The sequence below is a fragment of the Merops nubicus genome, unplaced genomic scaffold (assembly GCF_000691845.1).
Source record: "Merops nubicus isolate BGI_N331 unplaced genomic scaffold, ASM69184v1 scaffold9310, whole genome shotgun sequence".
Lineage (NCBI taxonomy): Eukaryota > Metazoa > Chordata > Aves > Coraciiformes > Meropidae > Merops > Merops nubicus.
The window spans coordinates 102,926-124,249 of record NW_008584808.1 but is presented as its reverse complement, the minus strand read 5'-3'; the positions used below and the strand labels follow the sequence as shown (position 1 = coordinate 124,249).

At 41.7% G+C, this 21,324-nt stretch overlaps 1 protein-coding gene across 1 annotated transcript in view; it reads right to left on the bottom strand.

Moving 5' to 3' along the window:
• PDZRN3 (PDZ domain containing ring finger 3) overlaps positions 1–18,341 on the bottom strand; it is a 30,857-nt gene extending 12,516 nt beyond the window's left edge. Inside the window, exons 1-4 of the mRNA XM_008945418.1 lie at positions 18,273–18,341; positions 3,293–3,546; positions 2,927–2,938; positions 730–817 (exon numbers count right to left, since the gene is read on the bottom strand). Of these exons, the coding sequence (XP_008943666.1) occupies positions 730–817; positions 2,927–2,938; positions 3,293–3,546; positions 18,273–18,341 (423 nt within the window). The remainder of the gene's footprint in view (positions 1–729; positions 818–2,926; positions 2,939–3,292; positions 3,547–18,272) is intronic.
• Positions 18,342–21,324: the final 2,983 nt, after the last annotated feature.

Genomic DNA, 21,324 nt, shown 5'->3' with positions numbered 1-21,324 from the left:
GCTGAAATATCTCATAGAACAGAGGCCCACGATTTATATGCTGTACTCTGAATGGTTTGGAGCTGCTTATTAAAATTAAGAATGGGAAAACTGAAGATGAACTTGTGATGGGATATACAAATACTAAAACCACAAGTGATCTTTTTAAAAGTTTTGGCAGGAAAATGGGCTTGCATACCTTCCTGACTGGTTCAACTTTTATTATCTGTGATTTTATACTTATACATGTGTATCTTTTCAGTAATGAAAAAGGGAGGACCAGCTGAGTATAAAGGCAAATCTATTCTGGTCTTGTCTTGTAAACTTAAAATACTCCTAAATTATATGATCAAGAACATCTGCTTCACAGCTGGGGAATATTTAAGGGAAACTCATATTTTTACTGTGACTGTGATACCAGTCCTGCCACTCAGCTAACCTGCAGTCTTTCAGATTTTCAGGAAGTCTAAATCAGTATAGGTATACATAATTTAATTAATGGAATCAATGACTTCATTATTTGTGCTAATTTGTGAGCAGAAGATCTGGCTCATCAGTGCACGGCGCACAGTTAAATACACTGCTAAAGTTATCAGTGAGGCTGGCAATCTGCACAGTAACTAATGAGCAATGTTATTACATTTATCTGCTTGGAAACGTCTTTTCACTTTATATACCACATAAACACTGTGACATGACATGCAAATGTTAAACAGTCAGCAAATGAAATGGTTACTAAAGATTAACTACCTCTAATTCCAACTCATCTCGGTCCATTTCCTGGTGGATTCCTCCCATGTAGTCATTTGGGTCGTAGTACTCGTGCACAGAGGGATGGCTGGAAAAAAACCCCAAGGTATGTTTTAGGACAGCACTCAGTACTCTAGTGAGCATGTTAATCCATTCCAGGCTTACAGCAAGTCATGAGGAGGGAGATGGGCTAACAGCCACACCAGGAGCTGCCTTTGGTGGGTTATACACACTGCACCTTTTACACCACTAAACGTGTTAACAATTATACATATTGTCAGAGCAGTCTAAAACATTTGGCACCTGATGATGAATGACAGAGTTGTAAAGATGGCTGTCAGCTTTTATCAATGATTTTTCTCCAAATGTAAAGCTGAGTTGAGGAAAAAAAAATATACAGAGAGAATAGTGGCCAAGTAGGATAAGGGCCAGGGGGTGCCAGCTAAGCGGGCAGGTATTTGCCAGGGTTCAAGGTGAGAGGGAATACAAGATTATTTACTTGTGAGCTCAGGTTATTTATAGACATGAAAGTAAAATCTTTCTTGCCTAGCTGCTTGGCATTTTTATTCTGCCTTAAAGACACAAGATTTTATCAAACTGCAAATTGTAAAAATAATATTACAAAAAAATTTGTAACAATAATTTGCTCCCCAACTCTTCAGATCAGCAACATTCTGTTGATTGATTTGAATGCAATAGACTGTGCACAATGATTTAAATACTATTTACACATGCACCACTCTTCATATTGCCACTCACTGTTGGCATGCTGCTTTTTGCAGCCTGAGCTCTCTGGTGGTTTCACTGTCTATACCCTGGGAGTCATAAGCAGTGCAATGCTCTTGTGATCACTTTTTTTTCTACACTGGAATTTTTTTCCTGCAATGAAAGTAAATTCCCTTTAATTCTCTGTTAACTAGATACATTTTTCTTTCTAAGTATGAGACTATTTACCTAACAGCATCTGCTAATTGGGTGAGATCCCCAAGTTGTTACACAGGGGCTAGATGAATTTGGATGGGATTTGGAGAAGTTACAGGAAGCATTAGGGAGAGAGGACTCTGCTCACGCCCGCTGGGTGACTGCACACTTGAGAAGCTGCCTGCCTGCCCTCGGGCACAGGGGTGCCATGAGGCCAGCTGGGGGGTTGTCACCAACACCTACAGCTCACAGCAAGGCCACTGAGGATGTGAGCACTTGGAATCTAGTGATTAAGGGGCAATATGAGGCTACTTGACAGGCCTGAGTTGTTGCCACCAAACCAATTCATTGTGAATTCATCTTTGCTGTTTTGCAGTTGGGAAGTAGCAAGTATTGAAAGTCTCTCTTGCAAATGTGTTTGGGGGTGTGCACGATGGGTGCTCTAGGGGTAAGTGTGTCCTCTCTACAGAGCTCTGAGCCCTGCTGCTTGTTCACTGCAAACAAGCTCCAAGCTAGGGCCTCTTGTCAAACGTTTCCACTAAAACATGCATCTGTGCTCTGTTTCAGTGGGCTGGGAAGAGGTGGCTGTGCAGTAATATCCAGTGGAACCAGCACTCAGGCAGCTGGCAGCGAGTCATGGAAGCAGCAGACACTGCACACAGAAGGCCAGTGCCTGGCTGGACACCCCCAGAGTCGTGCAGGAGCAGGACAGGATGGGTGCCTGCTGGCAGCCAGACCCCTCTCCAAGGAGCAATTGCAGGGATGTCTGGAGAGGCGTGCTGGGGTGCGTTTGTGTGCCCCCCACAAACTGTGGGTATCCACAGCTCGGGCTGCCCGTGGGTCCCCTCCCGAGCTGTGCTGCACAGCTCACAGGCACACACCAGCACTGCCTCTCACCCTGCACGGCATCACCTCTACCCCAGGTATTGCTGTGGACTGACCAGATCGTGCTCTCCCACACAGAGCAAGAGACACTCAGAATCCTTTCTGCTCCTTCCTCCCGTGTGGAGATGTGCAAGATGACAAGCAATTCACAGGGGTTCCCTGGGGAGCCGTTTTCCTCTTGAACAGCGGGTGAGGGTGTGGGGTGTGTGTGCCAGGAGATAATTGTCATTTGTATTTGTAAGTACAAAAGCATCAAACTACCATTAACAATAATTAAAATTTGATTCTAAAACATCCATGACAGCACTGGTAAGTAATTTTAGCCCTAGAAAATAATTTATTTGCGTAACGTTGCTGCAGGGTTATAATAAAGTAATTAATACACTGGAACAGAATGTAGCAGCTCTTAGCATTACACAATTTATGGCAGCCATAAAAAATAAAGTTAAAACATAAGCAACCCAAAGAGGCAGTGAGAGGAATTACAAGAAGCAATAACTTTATCCATCAAATGCTAGCAAAAAAAGAGCTTTATGAGGCCACGTTGTGACTCAGTGGCATTACTCATGTGAGTAATGGCTTGCTAATATATAGAAAAAATGAAAATGTTTTGAGTTATGGCTCAATGGCATATGAATCCTGGCTACTTCTGGGAGTACACGTTCACCAGCAAGTAAAGGTGAGCTTGTGAACTACTTGTAACGTGTCACATTAAGGAAGGTGAGGATTCTGAAGGGCTTCACAAACTGTTACTTACTCCTCAGGCAGGAGGTAGGGGTCTAGCACAGAGACAGGAGCAGTAGGTGAGCCCATCTTGCTCAGAGCCATGATGTGTTCAAAGGTGATATCTGTCTGCGTGCCCACATCCACCAGCTGTGACTCGTGGGGAGGAGGGAAGGCCTTGGTGCGTGGGGTTCTCCTCAGCACCTGCACCACGATGGGCTCCTTGGCTGTTTTGAATGCTTCCACTGCCTGCTCGTGGGTTGCTTTAGATAAATCCTTTCCGTTGACCTGTGGGAAGAAAGCAAGCAAAGCCATGAGACACACGGCCAGAAAGGGGAGGACAGCTTTATTGGATTTGGCTGTGAACTTAAAATTCTTCACTGCCATCTAAATGTATATACAGCAAGTACTAGGAACTATTTATGCAGTGTTACACTTCTCTTGTTTTCCCCTTTCACTACTGTGACTTTACAAATCCCACGCTCTGCTTTTTATTTTGATAGATTTTACTGGGCTCACTCTCTGAGCTGAAGTACAAGCCAGCATCCCACTGCAGCCTGGAAATTCCTCAGGGCTTGTTCAAACACCACAAGTTATTGTTGCTCCAGTTGTGTTTTTGGTTTTTTTAATTTTTATTTTTTTATTCTTTCAACCTTTTTGATGAACAGAACTACAGGGACAGGATCTGGAATTATAATACTACGTGTTTGTGTCTGATAATTTTCCATATGAAGCATGGTGGTGGTACACAGTCACTGCAATAAAACCCTGCATGTTAGGGACAGGCATGCACGTTGTACTGGGAGAGTGAATAGAATTAATAAGGAAAAAAACATTTGTGGGCTTTTTTTTTGAAATATCTGTCTGTGTGGCTTGGGCACTTCCCATCCCCAGATCTCACCACCATTCTCTCCTGGTTGAGTGATACTTACAGAAGACAGAACACCTTTATAAACATGACAGAGAGACCCCACCAACAACTGCCAACACTTGGCTTTGCAGGCTGTGGAAGGTGGGGGTCTGAGAAAAGGATTTGAACACAGATCCCTCCTATCTCAACAGAGTAGTGGAGTTTATGTTCACAGCAGCAAAACCAAAATGAAGCACTCAATTCTATATGCAGTTTGAAATCTCGGGCAAGCAGGGATGTCCTTCCTCATCCAGAGAGAGCTCTTGAGCACTTCCAGCCCACTGTGGCTTTGCATTTCACTTGAGCTTGGCTTCATTCCTCACAGGGTTTCTAATGAATTCTTCCATAAGTATCTAAGTCTACCCAAGGGCTGTGAAAGAGATGAGGTTGTATTTGTCAGGATTTTTATAAAGCTGTATTATAAAGCCATAATTCTCATTTAGAGTATTGGTTTGTGAGAAATGTTAATGTTGTTGTGTGTCTTGGACTGCTCGGATTCTAATTTTAAGGGAGCTAAAAGAAAATGAACAGTTGCCATGGACTGAAAAAAGGCAAGAGTGGTGAAAAGACTGAATCTCCTGCTGTTCCCACCCTAACGTGGAGATTTCTTTTGAAATTTTGCTGCTTGTTGAGACATCTGCAAATCCAAAAGCTCTACAGGCTAATATGCAAAAAAAAAGTGTTTCAGGAATAGTGGGAACCAGGGGTAACTCCTCTATGTTTTAATCCTCTTTTAACCTGCAAACTGTTGGCATTTTAATATAGATGAAAAGAAACAATTAAGGAGAAGCTGCCCAGAGCTGTTTGTTTTTGAAAGCTGCATAGTGAAATTACAATCCTAAAGCATCATGTTATCATATAATTGTTCCCATGTTCTCTGGCCTGGGACGAGGGTTGGCTGACATGTAGAGATAAAAGTGCAGTTCCAAAGCTGAAGATGCCAGCAGCAGTCCTCACCAAGGAGCACGCTTTGTTCAGCTGTCTTCTTTATGAGCAATGTCTTACCCTGAGCTCTTTCCCCTCTGACAGCTACTCACCAGATACACCACCCCACTGTCTGCAGTCAGAGCTGCACAGAGGACACTTGCCTGCTGTGTGGAACTGCATAGAGAAGTAGCATATTTTCTCCCAAGCCATAAAAATAAGGAGTTGCCTCGAGTGGACGTCGATGCAATAGTGTCCAGCCTCAGCTCTTAGAGGTGTTAGAATACTTGGTCATTTAATCATTTCAGTACATGTCTGAGATGTCTGCTGATGTGGTGACTCTGTCACAGTAATTTCTGGAATAGGATTGAAAAACTCTCAAACACATCTCCAGATTCTGCTGTTTTCACCTCTATCAGCCCACACCTGCTTCACACTGTGCCTCACCACGTTTAGTCCCATTAAAGTAAGCAGGGCAATGAAGGAGTAGCAGTACTCAAGGCAGTAACTGAGTGTAGCCCACACTTGATGTATTGCTCACACCAAAAAAAATGGGTGCTAATAAAGAGGGTTCACTTAAGTGCAGAGTAGATGGAAAAGTCTAAATCCCTGCTGAATTACCTGGTGCACATACCACTTTTTATGCTGTCATCTTTGGTTTATCTCAGAGAGGAGATGACAGGGGGTTCTTTGTTAAGCCAGCTGAGAGTTGGAAGGTGTTAGCCTTACATTTGCATTACACAGACTCTTGTGTTGACCACAATTGCTCACAGTAATGTATAGCCTGGTCAAATTAAATATCATTAACTTGCCCAATTGAGCAGATTACTTTAAAACAATTTGTACAGCTGTAAAATTAAGTTCAGTGTAATGTTTTCTCTGGAAAAAGGAAATGCTGATTATGGTTTGAGTTTTATTATTTGCTGCAAATTAAATGTTGCACATTTTACTGTGTGCATCCTAATTTTTTTTTTTTTTTTTTGGTCCAACTGCATCCAACAAGCAATCAAAATAAAACAATATAAATTGCAGCAAGAATAGTGTTTTCCAGAAATGTGCTCAGAGTAACACGTGAGCAGGAAACTTTTCATGTGAGCTGCTTTCTACAACTTTGTGCTAAACACTGGAGAACCCATGCAAAGGACAGCTTTGCAGGTTACTCCCCAATACTGCATTGAACTTGGATTGCAAGGTTTAGGTTCCTCAGGGCTCTGTTTCTGCAGTCCATGGACTGGTATCCTCTTTGTGCTTTCATATGTAATTGGTATATAAATAATCATAACTTCCAAGTCAGGTTGGTATCATGCAGGGGACATGTAGTAGCTGGACTGTATCATCAATTGTTGCTACAGGAATTGTTTCCAAGCATTATCCCAATGATTTTTTCTACAAGCTGATAATGCAGAGAAAAAGAGAAGTGCTGCACAGTAAGGGAGAAGGACATGAGACCAGATTTTAGAGTTAGGGAGAAGAACCAGCTAATTCAAAACCTGTCCTCCTGCAAAGGGGACCTTGTATAGAACAGGTTTGTGACTCTGGCTTTTGGCCAAGACTCAACATTTCATCAGCCTGCCTGCTGCTGCTGAGTTCCCTCTCTGGCAGCAGCACTGGTACAAACTGGGGTTTCCACAGTCACCCCTTTATCAGTGGCTTAGCTGTAGATCCAAGGAGCAAGTGCTCATCTTGTTCTGCTTTGCTGGCTGTGAGGACAGCCCTGCTGGAGAGAACCTGGGGCAGGGATGGTCAAAGTGCTGTCAGTGATGGCATAAGGGCTGCTCTGCTCGAGCCTTTCACCTCGTTCTGCTGGCTTCAAACAGAACTGAGCATCTCCTCGGGTATTTGTATTCAACAATCTCCACTTGGGCATCTCGGAATGCTAGGACTCTGCAGAGCACAGTAAATAAATAACTCTAAAAAGGGACTTATGTTTGATGTATATACAATTTTACATCATGGGTTTGATAGGCTGGCAATGATTATGGTAAAATAAAAGCATAACTCACTGTACTGTTATTATTATGGGTTTCATAACCCACTGCTAAAATATGGTTGATGATTTTGTCTTTAAAAGTTCATAATTCTATGAAATATGGCAGCACCCACATCATACTAGGCAAACAATTCTCCAGGCAGTAGCTGTTCACACAATGAATAGTTTCAGGCTCTGTGGATCTGTTACAAGAGACTCATTCCTAAACTCAAACGGAGTGGGATCCTTTGAGCTCTGCAGGTTTCTCTTTTGGTCAGCAGCTTGGCCAACGTGGTGAGCTGCTGACCTATCAGAGATGTTCAGCACTGCACTGACAAAATAAGAGTAATGGTTGCACAGATTTATCATTATAATCCATTTAGATTCTGAATTTGGGATAATGGAAGAGTATACAGTGGGGTAAAAATGTGCTTTAAAGGGATTTACACTGCCTGAGTCTGGCCCCTCAAAAACCTGTGGCAACTGCCACATTATGTGGCAAATACCAAGCAGTGAAAAGTTTGTATTTACTTTTAAAAATCTTTCCCATCCCAGCACCTCAATAATATAATTTTCCGTTGAAGGAACATGAGGATGAGAATGCTAAAATATTTGGATAATGAAAACTAATAATTCTCAAGTCTCCTCCTGTATAACAGAGTTAAACTGCTTTTTTTGTCTAGGGATAGTAGCAGGTATTAGTATTTTATTTTTAGTAGTGCAGAAACGATGCAGAAGATAAATCTACTGGATTTCTGGTGACCGTGTAGAATTAGTGCTTGTTGCTAATCTTGAGTCCAAGCTCAGAAGTCATGCTTCCAAAACTTTAGCAAATAAATGATATTAAGGTGTTTAGTTTCTATCTGGAAAATTTATCACCCCTGACAAACAATTATTCCCAGTACTTAAAAGCTAATGAATATATCTGTACAGTTTTAGTTTGTTAAAAAAAGTGACTCTATTACCATAGGCTTTATTCCTAATGCTGCTGAATTGTGCTCAGCAAAATTCTCCCTGATAAACAGTTACATCTGAAATAACACAGAGTAAAAAAAAAAAAATCCATGCATATGAATGCTTCAGAAGACTGCCAAAAACTACAAATATGCATAATTTCTTAAGAACCTTACATGCCATGTGACAGAGACAATGGGATCTTTCATGGCACAAAAGATGGATAAATTAACTTGTCTGAAATGCTGAAATGCTTTTGGACTTCCTTTGCATTGGAAATACATTGAAATATGGAGAAAGCTGTAGTTAAACTGAAGTGTGTGTAGTTACACTGAACTGAATGGACCTTGATGAAATCTGTGGTGGAGCCAGATAGTAGCCTTAGCAACTGCATGAGGCAGAGAGGAAAACATTCTGAATTAAGACCACACAGTAAATAAAGAAGGGATGCTTGATTTTTTTTTTTAATAGAAAATATGTAATAATTATGAAATAGAACAGTATTTATAGTATTTTAATTTATAATGTATACTGTATGCTATATTATTTTGCCCAAAAGCAGGCTGCAGGGAGCATGCTACCTAAAACCTACACTGTAAAGGCAGCAAGCAATCTATAGATAAATGTGTCATAATCCTGTCTGGGAGGTCAGTGTCTCCTAGGAGTTTTCTTTTAATGCTTAGAATGGAAATAAAACAGTCACTTGAGCTTGATTTGATGCTCACTAAAGTCACGGGGAGTTTTGCCTTTGCAGTGCCTTAGCTCAGGCTCTGACTGAAGCAGAGGTGAGTCCAATAGCAAAGCAAGGTCTTACGAAGCTGAACGTGCCATCAGCCTTCAGCTGGCATGGCCAAACTGTGATAATGGAAAGGAAAATCCTATCATGGTCAATTAAGGTAAAATGTGGTGTATCTGTAACTAAGAAAATAAAAGAGATGATGCAACGAGGTGTAACAGAGGCCATCACCCAAATCCAGATGGAGGGTCCCACCAAACAAATAAATGGAAATGATGTCCTAAAAATGTCATGGTTGTTTTGAGGCGGTTTCAAACTCCTATTTCCAAGAAGTAAATAGTGAGAAAAATAAATGAGAATTAATAAGAAAAAAAGACAACATGCAGTATCTGGCTGAAAAAGGAAGCAGCAGATGAAGTGCACTGCTGTGCCCTAAACATAAGTGAAACTGCTCAAGAACAACCCATGAGAGTTAGGAGATGTGAGAGCAACAAACACAATGTGACCATACTTTAAGATCAAACTTCTAAGAGCTGTGAAAGAGGCTGGAAAATGCTGATTTTGAGCCAAATCTTCCTGAGGTCTGGTCCTGAGGACCAGCTCAGGGTCTGAGGACTGGGAGCCCTCCAGCTTTCATGCTGGACCTCCTGTGGAAGTCACTGGGAGTCTGCAGCCATGACTGAGGTGACAGAGAACACATCCTGATTTCTGTTTGAGCTATGAGGAAGATCTTTTGCTAAGATAGTACAGAGTTGTGCTGTTACATCAATATCATTTTATCAATAGCTGCTGTTTAATCATTTAGCAAGCTAAGTGAGGTACACGTTTTATTTTTCTGGGTGAACAGAGAATAACGAGTTGCTACTTTGTTGACAGCTGACACAAATTGGTATATCAAAATCAGGTACATCAAAATGTGCCACTTGTTTCCATAGACAAAAAGGTTTGCAGAAGAGAATAAATAACTCTAAGATGAAATAACTCTACACATTGGTGTAAGGAGTAAAGTTTGGTTGAGAAAGCCAGAAAATCCTTGCGCATAAGAGTTGACTGTGCATAGTTATAATTATTTTGCACTTTATCTTTGCTTAAATAGTGTGTAGCATTGTTTGCTGGATGTTGGTAGTGCACAACAGAAATTAGAAAGTTTTCAGTAAAAGAAAATTATTTTTCCATCCATCAGGTTTGAGTGATTTACACGGGCTCAGTGTCATGAATGGTAAACATTTGTATGCGTTGTACGGCTTGGTGGTTCTTCTGTGCTGCAGAAATGTCACACAGAAAAAACTTTTTTGGTTAAGAATGAGTAAGCAGCTTTTCTTTGTAGAAATTCATGCAAATCCTTGGGAAGTGCACTATAAAAATGCTAGTTCTGTTAGACTACAGACGTCTGTGCTCCATTTAAAACGCTCTTTATGGTCTGATTCACTTCTTTAGCGAGTTCTTAAGAAGTATGCATATTAAGAAAAAGCAGCAGAACTTTAAAGATTTTTATAGAAACTAGAGCAGCAAAAAGCCTATTTTCTACACCCCCTTTTCCTCAGGAACTGGAGAAAGACGGTTCAAAATATAGGTTAATTCTTCTTGCAGCTCCACCTAATCCCTCTTTTATTTCCCTCATATGGGCAGCCTCTCTCTTTTTCAAAAACCCAGAGTTAGATTGTTTAGTAATAGACTGTTTCCATGTGTGTGCATTTCCCTTCTGCCTTGGGAGCCATCCATGACAAAATAGTTAAGACCAAAGAAAAATTCTTTACTTAAGAGTACAGAATACATTTGTTCTCTAAACCATTAACTTCCAAATGGAAAATCTTGGGAGAAAGACCCTTGAAATAAAGGAATTTTTATTCTGCTAGTAATTAGAGCATTTATGTATTAACAAGGCAGCACTAGCACTGTACACAGCATACTAAAATATGCCACTTTTGGTTGGATTCTCAGGCTCCACTCCGAGGCATCATGACACAAAATAAAACCACGGGGAATTTTATCACTGGCTTCAATGAAAACAGATTTAGACTAATTCTGGGGCTTCTGAGACTCCAGTACTTTCCTGATAAGCAAAGTTTACTTGGGGCCCTTTTTTCTTGACTAGGCATCCATCATGTTAGATGACTCTATATCAGGACAGAAGGACTTTTTCATATTTTGTCAGAGAGGTCTTTTGAGTCTTCATGGCTTAATAGCCCAGGTCCATATAAAACCCAGAAAAGAATTACAAGCCTTCCCTTTTTAATGACACTTTCTGCCATTTCAGCAGCATAACCCAGAGGGAGCCAATCAATTATATTTGAGTGAGGTACAAATGACAGCCATAAATAATCATGAATTACTAATGACCCGAGTTCAGCAAGTGCAATTACCCACCTTCTCTCATCCTTTCCAACTGCCCACGTGTGGCACTGTGTGTGCACCAGTGTGGCACCTTGGGCTGCTTCTGCTGGGGCCTGACACCGGAAAGCTCTTGCCCTTCTCAGATATGCTCTTCCCAAGAGGCAAAACCTCTGCCTATGTATCCATCTAGTGCAGCAAATTACAGCTTTTTTTATGAATGAGAACTCTTTTGAAAGCTGTGTCTTTCTATATTTAGGCTTAAAATAATACAGAGTGGTAGTAAATGGCATAAGAAGATTAATCAGTCTAGTTGAGAGTGTAATGTTGCATGGATCTAAGCTAAATTAGAGTCATGTAAAAGAACAATTCTTTTCAGAATCTGGTCAAAAGTACCTGTAGACCAGTTACCTTTCTCCAGCAGTGCCATGCAGAGGGTGCCTCCCAAACAAAAACAATTCTCTGATTCTATGAGAATGGTGTCAAGGGTAGGACCTGCCTGAGGGAGCTTTCCCTGGCCAGGCTCTTCCAGCACATACAGCTCCGAGAGTGGACAGTCTAGCAGTACTTAACACTACACCTCCATGAAAATCAGAGCAGTGCAAGTTAGTGCACAGACCAGGCCTTCACATCATCACTATTTTAGTAGCATATCAGTCTATGCACAGACCACAAGAGAGTGTCTGCTCTGGAGAGCCTGCTCAGAGCAAAGAGACAAGAGGAGTTTGTACAGATGAGAGGATGAGACACACAAGTTAGTGACCTACCCAAGGCCACACAAGAGCAAACTACAACTGAAACCTGAACATTGATCTCCAAGTCACCACTTTTTAAGACCATTCTAATTCCTGACATCCCTATTTCCGTACTGTTGCTCATCATTTGTATTTTTTGAGTCCATTCTCCCACTCCCTCCCTTCTTGCACAAATGTCTTAGTGATGTCAGACAGGGAAGGAGCAACTGACCCTTCCAGCTCACGCTGCTTGACCACGGTTTAGAAAGCTCATAGTGTGCTACTGATAAAAACACCTTCATTTTCCTTTTTGGGCTAAAATTGATGGCAGTTACACAGCCACTGTCAGGTCAGGTACAAGCACCTTCTGTTGCACTCTGCAAGCAACTACCAAATTTTAAAAGGCTTTCTTATCAGCTCTGATCTTGCAGTGAATGAACCATCACTTTCTCTAAAATGATATTGTAGGAGGTAATTCATCCAGTGTAAATTCACAGAATCCATGGAAGTGCATGAAATAAGTATGGTTTATTACCTGGATTGTACAGTTACTTTTTCTTTGAAACCTTTTATTTCCTGAGTGTTCCCAAGACGTCTGATGGTTGTGTTTGAGAAGTGGAGAGCTACTGAACACAGCCAAGGTGGTGTCTTGGTATAAAGCCAGAAGTTTTAGCAATAGAAATGAAATACCCAGTTCCTGTGCCAGTGGACAATGAGTTCAATCATCTACAACACATCCATGCCCAGAATTATCACTGGGCTGACACAAGTAATACAACACTGCCATGATGTTTGCTGTTTTCCTTTTAGGCTTTTTGCCTAAAGATGTTCTGTGTGGATAGGAAGGCTTCCTTCAATAGTCACTGTTTAAAGTAGCCAATATCATAGTCTTGTTTAAAGTTTATATATATTTTATATTCTTTATTCTGCCACCCTCCTGTCAAATCCTTAACCTGCTACAAGTTCAGAGGGGCCAGCTGGACCTGCTTCTACTTACCCACTGAGCCTCTGAAAGGAACAATCCCAGCGTACGTGTAACTACGTAGAGCTGTCCTGTTCTAGTGACAATGAAGCCTGACCTTTTATTTCATTATTAATGAACACAAAAAAACACATTTATTAAATCTGCACTTTTTCATCACTCCATATGTTTCCTTTTTCCCAGCCCATGTCTGACATGTGACAGTAAAGCACAGCGTGATTGTCCCTGGTGCCTTCTCCCTCGTGACTTCTTGCCACCTGCTTCATAGCATGAAACAGATGTAGAAGTGTAAAGCATTACAAAACTCATCTTTTCAATCATTTATCACCTAAAAAAATTCCAAATAAACCTATGCATTTTTATCTGCTCACTCTGAAGAAGAAAGGCAGTGTAGATTTTAGGAAGATTATGGCACCACAGGTTAGCTGAGGAGCACAGTAGCCCAGATTGCCCATTGATAGCACAGGGCACCACGAGGGATTTTGTTTGTTTCAGATCACGTCTTGTTTATGTTCCTTCAATGACAAAAATATTCCTCTAACATGCTGTAAAAAAAACAAGAGGATCTTCCAGAGAAATCCTAACAGAGGCATTGCATTATTCATCCTCAAGTGAAGAGGAAAATTTCAATTGCCAGTTTCTGGCAAATGTCTAATTAAGAAAGGGGACTTGTGAGCCACAGACAGGCGCCACAATCATTAAAGGGCAGTTTTCTGAAGATTATGAGTCTCCAGTCTGTCAAACAGAGTTTTTCTACAGCTGAACTAATTCAGCAGTGGAAAACCCTGTCTAGAACAAAGCCCTTGGAATTAACATCTTGTTTAAGCAAACACATGCCCACTTTGAAGTAAGTGCGATAGGTTCCAAACTGTTATTGAGGTCAAGTTTAATGGTAGTGAAGTGACAGAACACAACTTCTGTGCTCTTCTTAATTTGAGCTGCAGCACAGGCTGTACGTACAGAGCATGTGAAGCCATACAGTGTATTTCCAGTAGACCAGTTTTACTATAATTAGCACAACCAGTTCAGTCTTATCACGGAAAACTACTGAAATGTAGACCAACAAATTCTCTGGCTGCCCAATTAATTTGAGGGTTTGAAAAGCATATGTACAGAAGCAATTATTTTTGTTTCCCAAATCTTACAGTTTTGATTAGAGTTTTTTTTTTTTTGACCTGAATGTTTCTTTAGGCCAGCTTCATTTTGGCCCTGATTTAGGATAATGCCATTGCTCAGTAGGTTTATGTCTCGTTAGACTCTTTCCTTGAATCAGGCTTTCTTAATGACTGATTACTTTAGTGTAATTTTTGCAAGCCTAAACACGTGAATGGAATTCTAATGGCAAAGGGAACTGTATTGGTGATAGCTCAGAGGAACTCGTTTGTCTGTGAGTTGTGCTGAAGGAACAGTCTCCTCCCAAGTGATGCTGCTGGAAGTTGCCAATGGAATCCAGCCTCGGTTAGTTCCTCATCACTGCTGTCTTCTCATTAGCACAGCAATTTGTATGCTGACCTTGGTGTTTATATAACCTTGGCTGTGTTCTGTCTTAGTCTAGTTTAAAAGACAAATCCAGCTTGCCCACTATTGATTTTACCAACACTGTCATTTTTACTCTTCTCAGAGACATGCCAGGCCAAGGACATGTGAACGGGGCTTTCAAGTTGCTAAAACACTAAAAGGTCATTACATCAACTGTTTATTTATATATGAACTTTAGTATTTGTGGAAGGTGCCAGCTCAACAATCACGAAGGCAGAAATCTTCTGACCTCGGATCATCTGAAGCAAGGGCAGTGGCAATGTGAGCTTGTTTCCTGCCAGTGTTTCTATCCTTACTCTGGAGGGACAGCCTGGAGGAAGGGGCTGGTCTCCATGCTCACTTATCTCATGATTTCTCAGCTGGAAGTGCCAGTTTTGATGAGTTGTTTTTATGATATCTTCCCACCATGAGATTGGATGAACTCCATCAGTCCCAGGGAACAGCTCTGAGCATGGCCCATGCAGTTGAGAGTCATCTGTGATTTAAAATTTGATGTTCTTATTCATGGAAATATTAAGTGTCTGTTTAGGCAATGATTTCATGGTGTGTGCTTACCTCCCAGACTGTGTGTGAACACGTGCTTGGTGTGAAATAGGTACTGAGAAAGTTTCTTAAATTTAAGGTGTTAATTTTTTTTTATTTTACAAACAGAAAAGCTTTATCTCAGATGACTCATTCTTTTAAAGTTTCCTTCAAAGGAGATTACTCTTTGGTCCTCCAGGACCCTACGAAGAGAAAACCCCTTATTTCTGTGATTGTTTTTATAGGAGCTGATGATATTGAGGAAAGAAAACTGGTCTAAAACACTCCCTTAATTTCCTAGTTTTCTTTCTGCCCCCTTCTTCCTCCACATTCACAACCTTTAAAATCTTCTGAAGAAAATTTCTGTGAAACTGGAAACCCAAAACCTCATAGCACATAATTCATTTCATATGCTGTGTGCAGCTGGGTAGTAAAGCTCAGGACACCTCTGAGGTATTACACCCATCACGTTGCCACCACAAGCATTCTTATCATCAGTGACATTGTTCTGCATCAAGGTTGGAAGCTGCCCCAGCCCCCTTGTATTTGTAACACAAAGCATTGATATGCACAGCTACAATAGACCTTAATGATGAGGTGTCTTAATTTGGTTTTTATTATGTGATTAAAGGTACAATAAGGTATGTGTTCAACAAGGGGGAAGACCATTGTTCTGCATCATTAAGCTCACAGCGGCCCAAAAAGAAATTGTAGGCAATGTGCCAAAGCCCTTAATGAAGAGGATCTCTTTGAATTATCTATGGATGAGGAAAGGATAAAGCCTGAGCCCGGGTATATTTGATCCTCTTTGTGCTCTCTGTTATAAGGACTTATGGAGCCAGAGGTACCGGACCTTCTGGAATTGTAATTTATTGAAGCATTAATTTCCCAGCCACACTAAAGCTCTTGGCCTAATAGAGAAAGTGCAGTTATGTACTGTTATTAATTCTTGCAAGTGTTTTCTGAATTCCTACATCTCAGAGTCATGAACTTTTAAAAAATGAAGCTAAGGGGATTTATTTGTAAGAATGCTCAATATTTCCTAAACCCAAGCTATGCAAATTTTGTCTAACTCGGACTTTAAAAAAAGCTTCTTTTAGTTTTCTCAGAAATGGCAATGTCACCTTATGGATGATCTTAGGGTCACATGGGTGATATCAAACAAAACCATGGGGAGAGCTATTTGTTACTGCTAGCTTATTTTGAAACTTTTGTCTTCCATTTTCTGTTATTTTAAATGACAATGATTCTTCTTCTCCTTCACCGTTAAATTTCAAGCGGTTACTCTTATGAGTAGGTTACAGGAGGATGTGTTTTTATAGTTACAGGGACATTTCATTATCTTGACATAGTCTGTAAGCTATAGAATTCCCTCCTTCCTATCTTGTGGAACAGAGAAATCAAAGTAGTACTCTGTTAAAATAATTTTGCGCCGTAATTTCTATTCTGGAATAATCAGGGATTATAGTCTTAAATAATTCAGCTTTTACTATGTTAGAAATCCTGGTTTTATAGGATTACATGCACCTCTCACTTCTGTGGAGGCTGAGGGTATTTCAGCCACGTTTCCCCAAGGACTTCCACGCTTACAGTTAATCACGAGTGCTGTGCACCGGGCTCCACTCGTTACAGGGCTGCAGCACTGCGCAGGTTGATTTCTAAATCCAGGCTCCTGCCAGGGACCTGCAGCCAGCACCGGATAGTTCAGTCATCTCAGCTATCAGTGGGGCTGTTCCTGTGACTGATTTTAAGGACGTGTATTTACAGAATGTTGTCCTGCATCTGTTAGGAGCTGTCAGTAACTTGCAAAGGTTCTCCGCCACCTGTATTTCACAACAAGAATTGTGCAAGCTTCCTAAACAATCAAAACATGCATAATTTGTTGCTGTCTCCGTTTGTTGCACTTCTGAATGTGATTCACTAATAATCCTCAAACCCAGACTGCATGAAAACTTGGTGACCTTGGGGATAAGCAACTATTACCATGGCCCTGCTGGATCGGAACAGAGATTCACATGAACAATGCCTGGCACCAGGGCTGCTCTTCCAGGCAGCATCTGAAACTCCTTCTCAGGACAGAATAATGTCCGAGAAACCCGATCACCTTTCTCTGAAATCCTTCCCACCATCACATGCATGGCAGCTTAGCAAGTGGAAGTGAGTTAGTATAAATAGAAGTGACAGTAAACGTGTCTTCCTATTTACTCTCACAAGTTTTTTTTTTTCCCCAAAGTGTCAGCGTCCTTTGGGCGAGTAAGCGAGAATTAGATCAAAACTATGTGTTTAAAATTTAATCACTCCCCTACTCCGTAACACACAAACCACATATGTTATTCACTTTGTTGTCAGTGCCATCCGTGTGCGGGCTCGGATGCAGGTGGTGATGCAGCAGGGACCAGAGGGTTCCTCTCACTCCCCTCTGCTGGGAGCAATTCCCTCTGGCAGCGAGCGCCGGGAAGCGCCTGGGAGACGCTGCTCTGGCTGGGGCAGCTCTCACTGACCCTGAACCACCCCAGGACAGCAAGGGGGTACAGCCCAGCTTGCAAGGGTCTGGGTAGTTTCTGCTTATCTGCACTGTTGGTACAGACAGCCCGCTTCACGTTGTCAGGGGTTAGCCATAAGCTGCCTGCCTGTGATTGTTTCCTCTGCAGGAGTACGTCCCTGAGCACCTAGCCACGGCTTTGCCTGGTTCCATCACACTGTTCTGCCCAAACCATACTTCAGGTGTGACAGAGGAAGAAATTACAGAGCCAGACAGAAGGAAAGGCAGAAACAGGAAAGAACATTTTTGTAACAGAGGTTAATGTGTTATCACATTTTTTGAAAACATCAGATGCTTAATATGAGTAATTTGATGTATAAAGATCTGCAGAGCAGTAGTTTTAATCTAGTGTCAAATCTATTTGTTAGGTGGTATTTCTACACACAGAGGTGCAAAAACTACAACTAGACAGAAACTGCCATTGACAGGAGCACACACAGACAGCACTGAGCACTGGATGAATTCATTGCACAGGAAGAAGGGTCTGGGTGTACTTGTGAACAGACACAAACCCTTCCTTGCACATCTTTCCTAACTTCCTCAGAGAGTGTGGGACCAAGCCACGACCCTTGTCAAGGAATTTTACCTGACAGCTGCTGGAGAAATTAACAACAGAGTCCTAGTTTGTAATGTAAAGTTTTGTAAAGTGTTTGCTGGATAATAGTACACATTTAAATATTTGATGTCCTATAGGTGTGAACAGGAAGGTACATTGTAAAGACAGGACCATCACCATACACACAGCAAATAAACCCCCTTTCATTTCCACTGGTAAAAGCAGGTTTGGATATTCCATTTCCCCCTCTCATTAACAGTGGTCCCAAGCCTAAAAGAGAACATTTGCTTTTAGAAATGAAATCTAATTCTTTACCTGACAAACTTCATACAGTAACTTGTACTGTTCTTCTTGCTTCTGCAGGGTGCACAAGCTGCATCCCATGTTTAAGTAAGTGGCAGCAACAGCCTCCCCGAGTCACCCGAGCGGCCGCAGCGGTCGGTCAGCCAGCATGCATGCAGAGATCCCCGGCGGCTCGGCGGGGCCGGGGCGGCTCCTGGGGGTCCCTGTGGCCGGGGTGCCGCCGCGGAGCGGTGCTCCCCCGTCTCCCCAGTTCCGCGGTGCTCTCCCTGCTTGCCGGCAGCGCAGAGCGCTCCCTCTGCCGCCCCGCTCCGGCTGCGGCACTCTGCTCGGCTGCACACGCTATATACTGCTGCTCATGCATATTAATCAGCGCTCATTGCCTATTCATCACAGGCAGTGATACACAGGCTATAATTGCCGGCTATGACAGCTGAAATTTCTCTAATTAACAGGCAAGTGCTTCAGTAGCAGGCGTAATAAAAGACACTAACAATTTTGTAAACCATTTTGTAGCAATTACAAATAAACACGACTACATTTTACTATGGTCCCTCAGGATAATTCTTCACATATTTAAGCCGGCCAGAAGTACAGTTTAAATGTAAGTCACAATAAAATAAACATAATGGTACAAAACTCAGTGGTGGCCGTGGCAAAGTTGAGCACACTTAGTAGCATTTTATTTTCCTCTCATGCTGTGGTGGCATCTGAGAGCCTCAGTTTTATAGCAGGAGATGACTCTAGACTGGGCATTTAACAAACACAACAGGGAAGGGCCGTCGCTGTCCCTGCAAGGCTGCATGCAGCCTCAGGACCTGGCTGCAGAGCAAGAGAGAGATGTGAATGTATGTGGAATTAAGGGAGGAAAATAAAAACAGAGTGCCTTGGATTAATACTTATAGATTAGCTGTAGTTTAATATTTACACCCAGTGAAAATGGCCATCTATGCTAGTGACTCTCAGTACATTTGGAGTGTGCCATGTATTATTCGTTATATTAAAAATAAAACTTTACCAGATTATAAAAAGGTAGACAATAAAATAAGTATGGCATTTATGACTGCTCGGTGTTTGAGTGCTTAGATCTACACTGAACCTGTGCCATAGATGCACAGGATAAAACACCAGTGAACTGCCCAATGAACTGGAGGAGTACTCCCAAGTCGTAAGCTTTATGGATATCCTCCAGCCTGCAGGAAACATTACCTTGTGTTACGAGTTTGGATTGGCCATAGTTTTTCCAATTGTTTAAACATTCAGGAGGTGTGTGTTTTTATACTCCTTGTTTCAATTCATTCTGCTATAAAGAAGACAACAGAATAGCTCAAAATGTGACCAAGGGTGTGATTCCGATGCAGGCGTTGCATGGCAGAGGGCCTGGATCTCCTGCTGTGGTTATCAGACTGGTTTCTGGCTATTTGCTTAGAGAATTTCTGTGGCTGATAGTGGAAATGTTGTGCAGAGATTATAATCTTCACCTTTTACATCTATACCCTGCGTGTTGGTACCTTGCTATAGGTATTTTGTGGGACACTCAACCATTGCTACGATTGTACTGACTGTTTGTACTGACTTGTTTGATGCAGTCTGAATGTTTAGTATTGAACTTTAGCAAATAGAGACCATAACAAGAAGGGGTCCCTCTGAGACCGTGTGTAGGTAGCAAAATCTACCTGCCCCCTAAAAGAAAGAAAGGAGACCTCACCAAATCCCTGGCAAACACCTGAAAGCAGGGAGGGACTCCATCCCCCTGCTGTGACTGTGATTTTCCCCTGAGCAGATCACCACTGCTGTGGTGACTTGCAAGGCTGGAGCAAGGCAGAGGGGGCCTGGATCTTACTGCTGCTCCCCCCAGCTGAAGAATGATCCAGGCTATCCCTGGTTAGATAAGTAAACCACACACTATAGGCCCTGCCAGAGCTGGCTGGCAGCCACTGGCTGTGGATCTTGAACAAGTGGAAAGTTTTTGCATGAGGGAACTAGTGTTCCCTAAAAGCAGAAAAGATGGTGATGATAACTGAATTAACTAAAAAAAAGACCCTAGTGAAACGGTAAAAGAATCGATGACTTTGATTATGTAATTTGATTAAGGCAAAACTTCTTAAGGCAAAACTTAAAAATGTTGCATATGATTTTGGGTTTTTTTTTATGCAATTAAGTTTCTTCTTCAATACGAGTTGCTCTTTAGATGTTATTGTTCAGTTCAGGTGGCTGAGTTAGGTCTGGAATTTCTTCAGAAATAGCAGGCAGCTGGATCCGATTAGGAACACCCCAGAACCATGCAGGATATTCCATTTCCAGGTTCAGCGGAAATGCACCTCTTTGTTATTTTCCTATAGTAACGTGAGAGATGACATGAGATAACATTTCACCTGATTCAAAAAGCTAATCCATAGATGAGAACAGGGGAGTAAGTCCAGCAGAAGGCTGTTGTTTTGATGTTAAGCGTGGAGGGATCCCACAAATGTGATGTTTCGGATTCTTCAGCTAGCGAAGCCCAGGCACGTTCTCAGCAGCAGGCAGCGTGGCTTAGGGGTGCAGTTGGCTTTGTTGAGATGTTGCTCTGGTGAATAAACTCTCCTGCAAGCCAGGCCAGTACTCATCTCAGTGGAGATGTTTGCCATGATTGAAATCCAGTTCTTATTTCTCTGTTCATCTCATAGGCAGAAATGGTAGCACTGCCTCAGGTTAATATAGACTATTTTATAGTACTTTGCCAAACTTTAAACATTTAGGCTCTAAACTTGTGTTCTGGGCATTGTCCAATGCTGAGTTTTGCTTTTAATGGTACACTTGAGCTGAGGTGTTTCAGTCATTTCCAAGAGTAAGATTACAGAGGAGAAATACATTGTTTGCCCATGTTAAGAAATTCTGGATTCTGTTCTGCTTTGAGAAGGTTTTAGTATCAAGATAATTTGAAACAAGAATTTCAAGTTTGGCACAGGGATGTTCCTGTTGTCCCTGTGAAATCTGCTAAACTGGGTCAGTTTTTAAGCTGTTGCAGTTTCTACGTTCTCAGTACAAAGTTGCTACAAGTTTTCAGTTTAATTCTTAAGAGACTTTT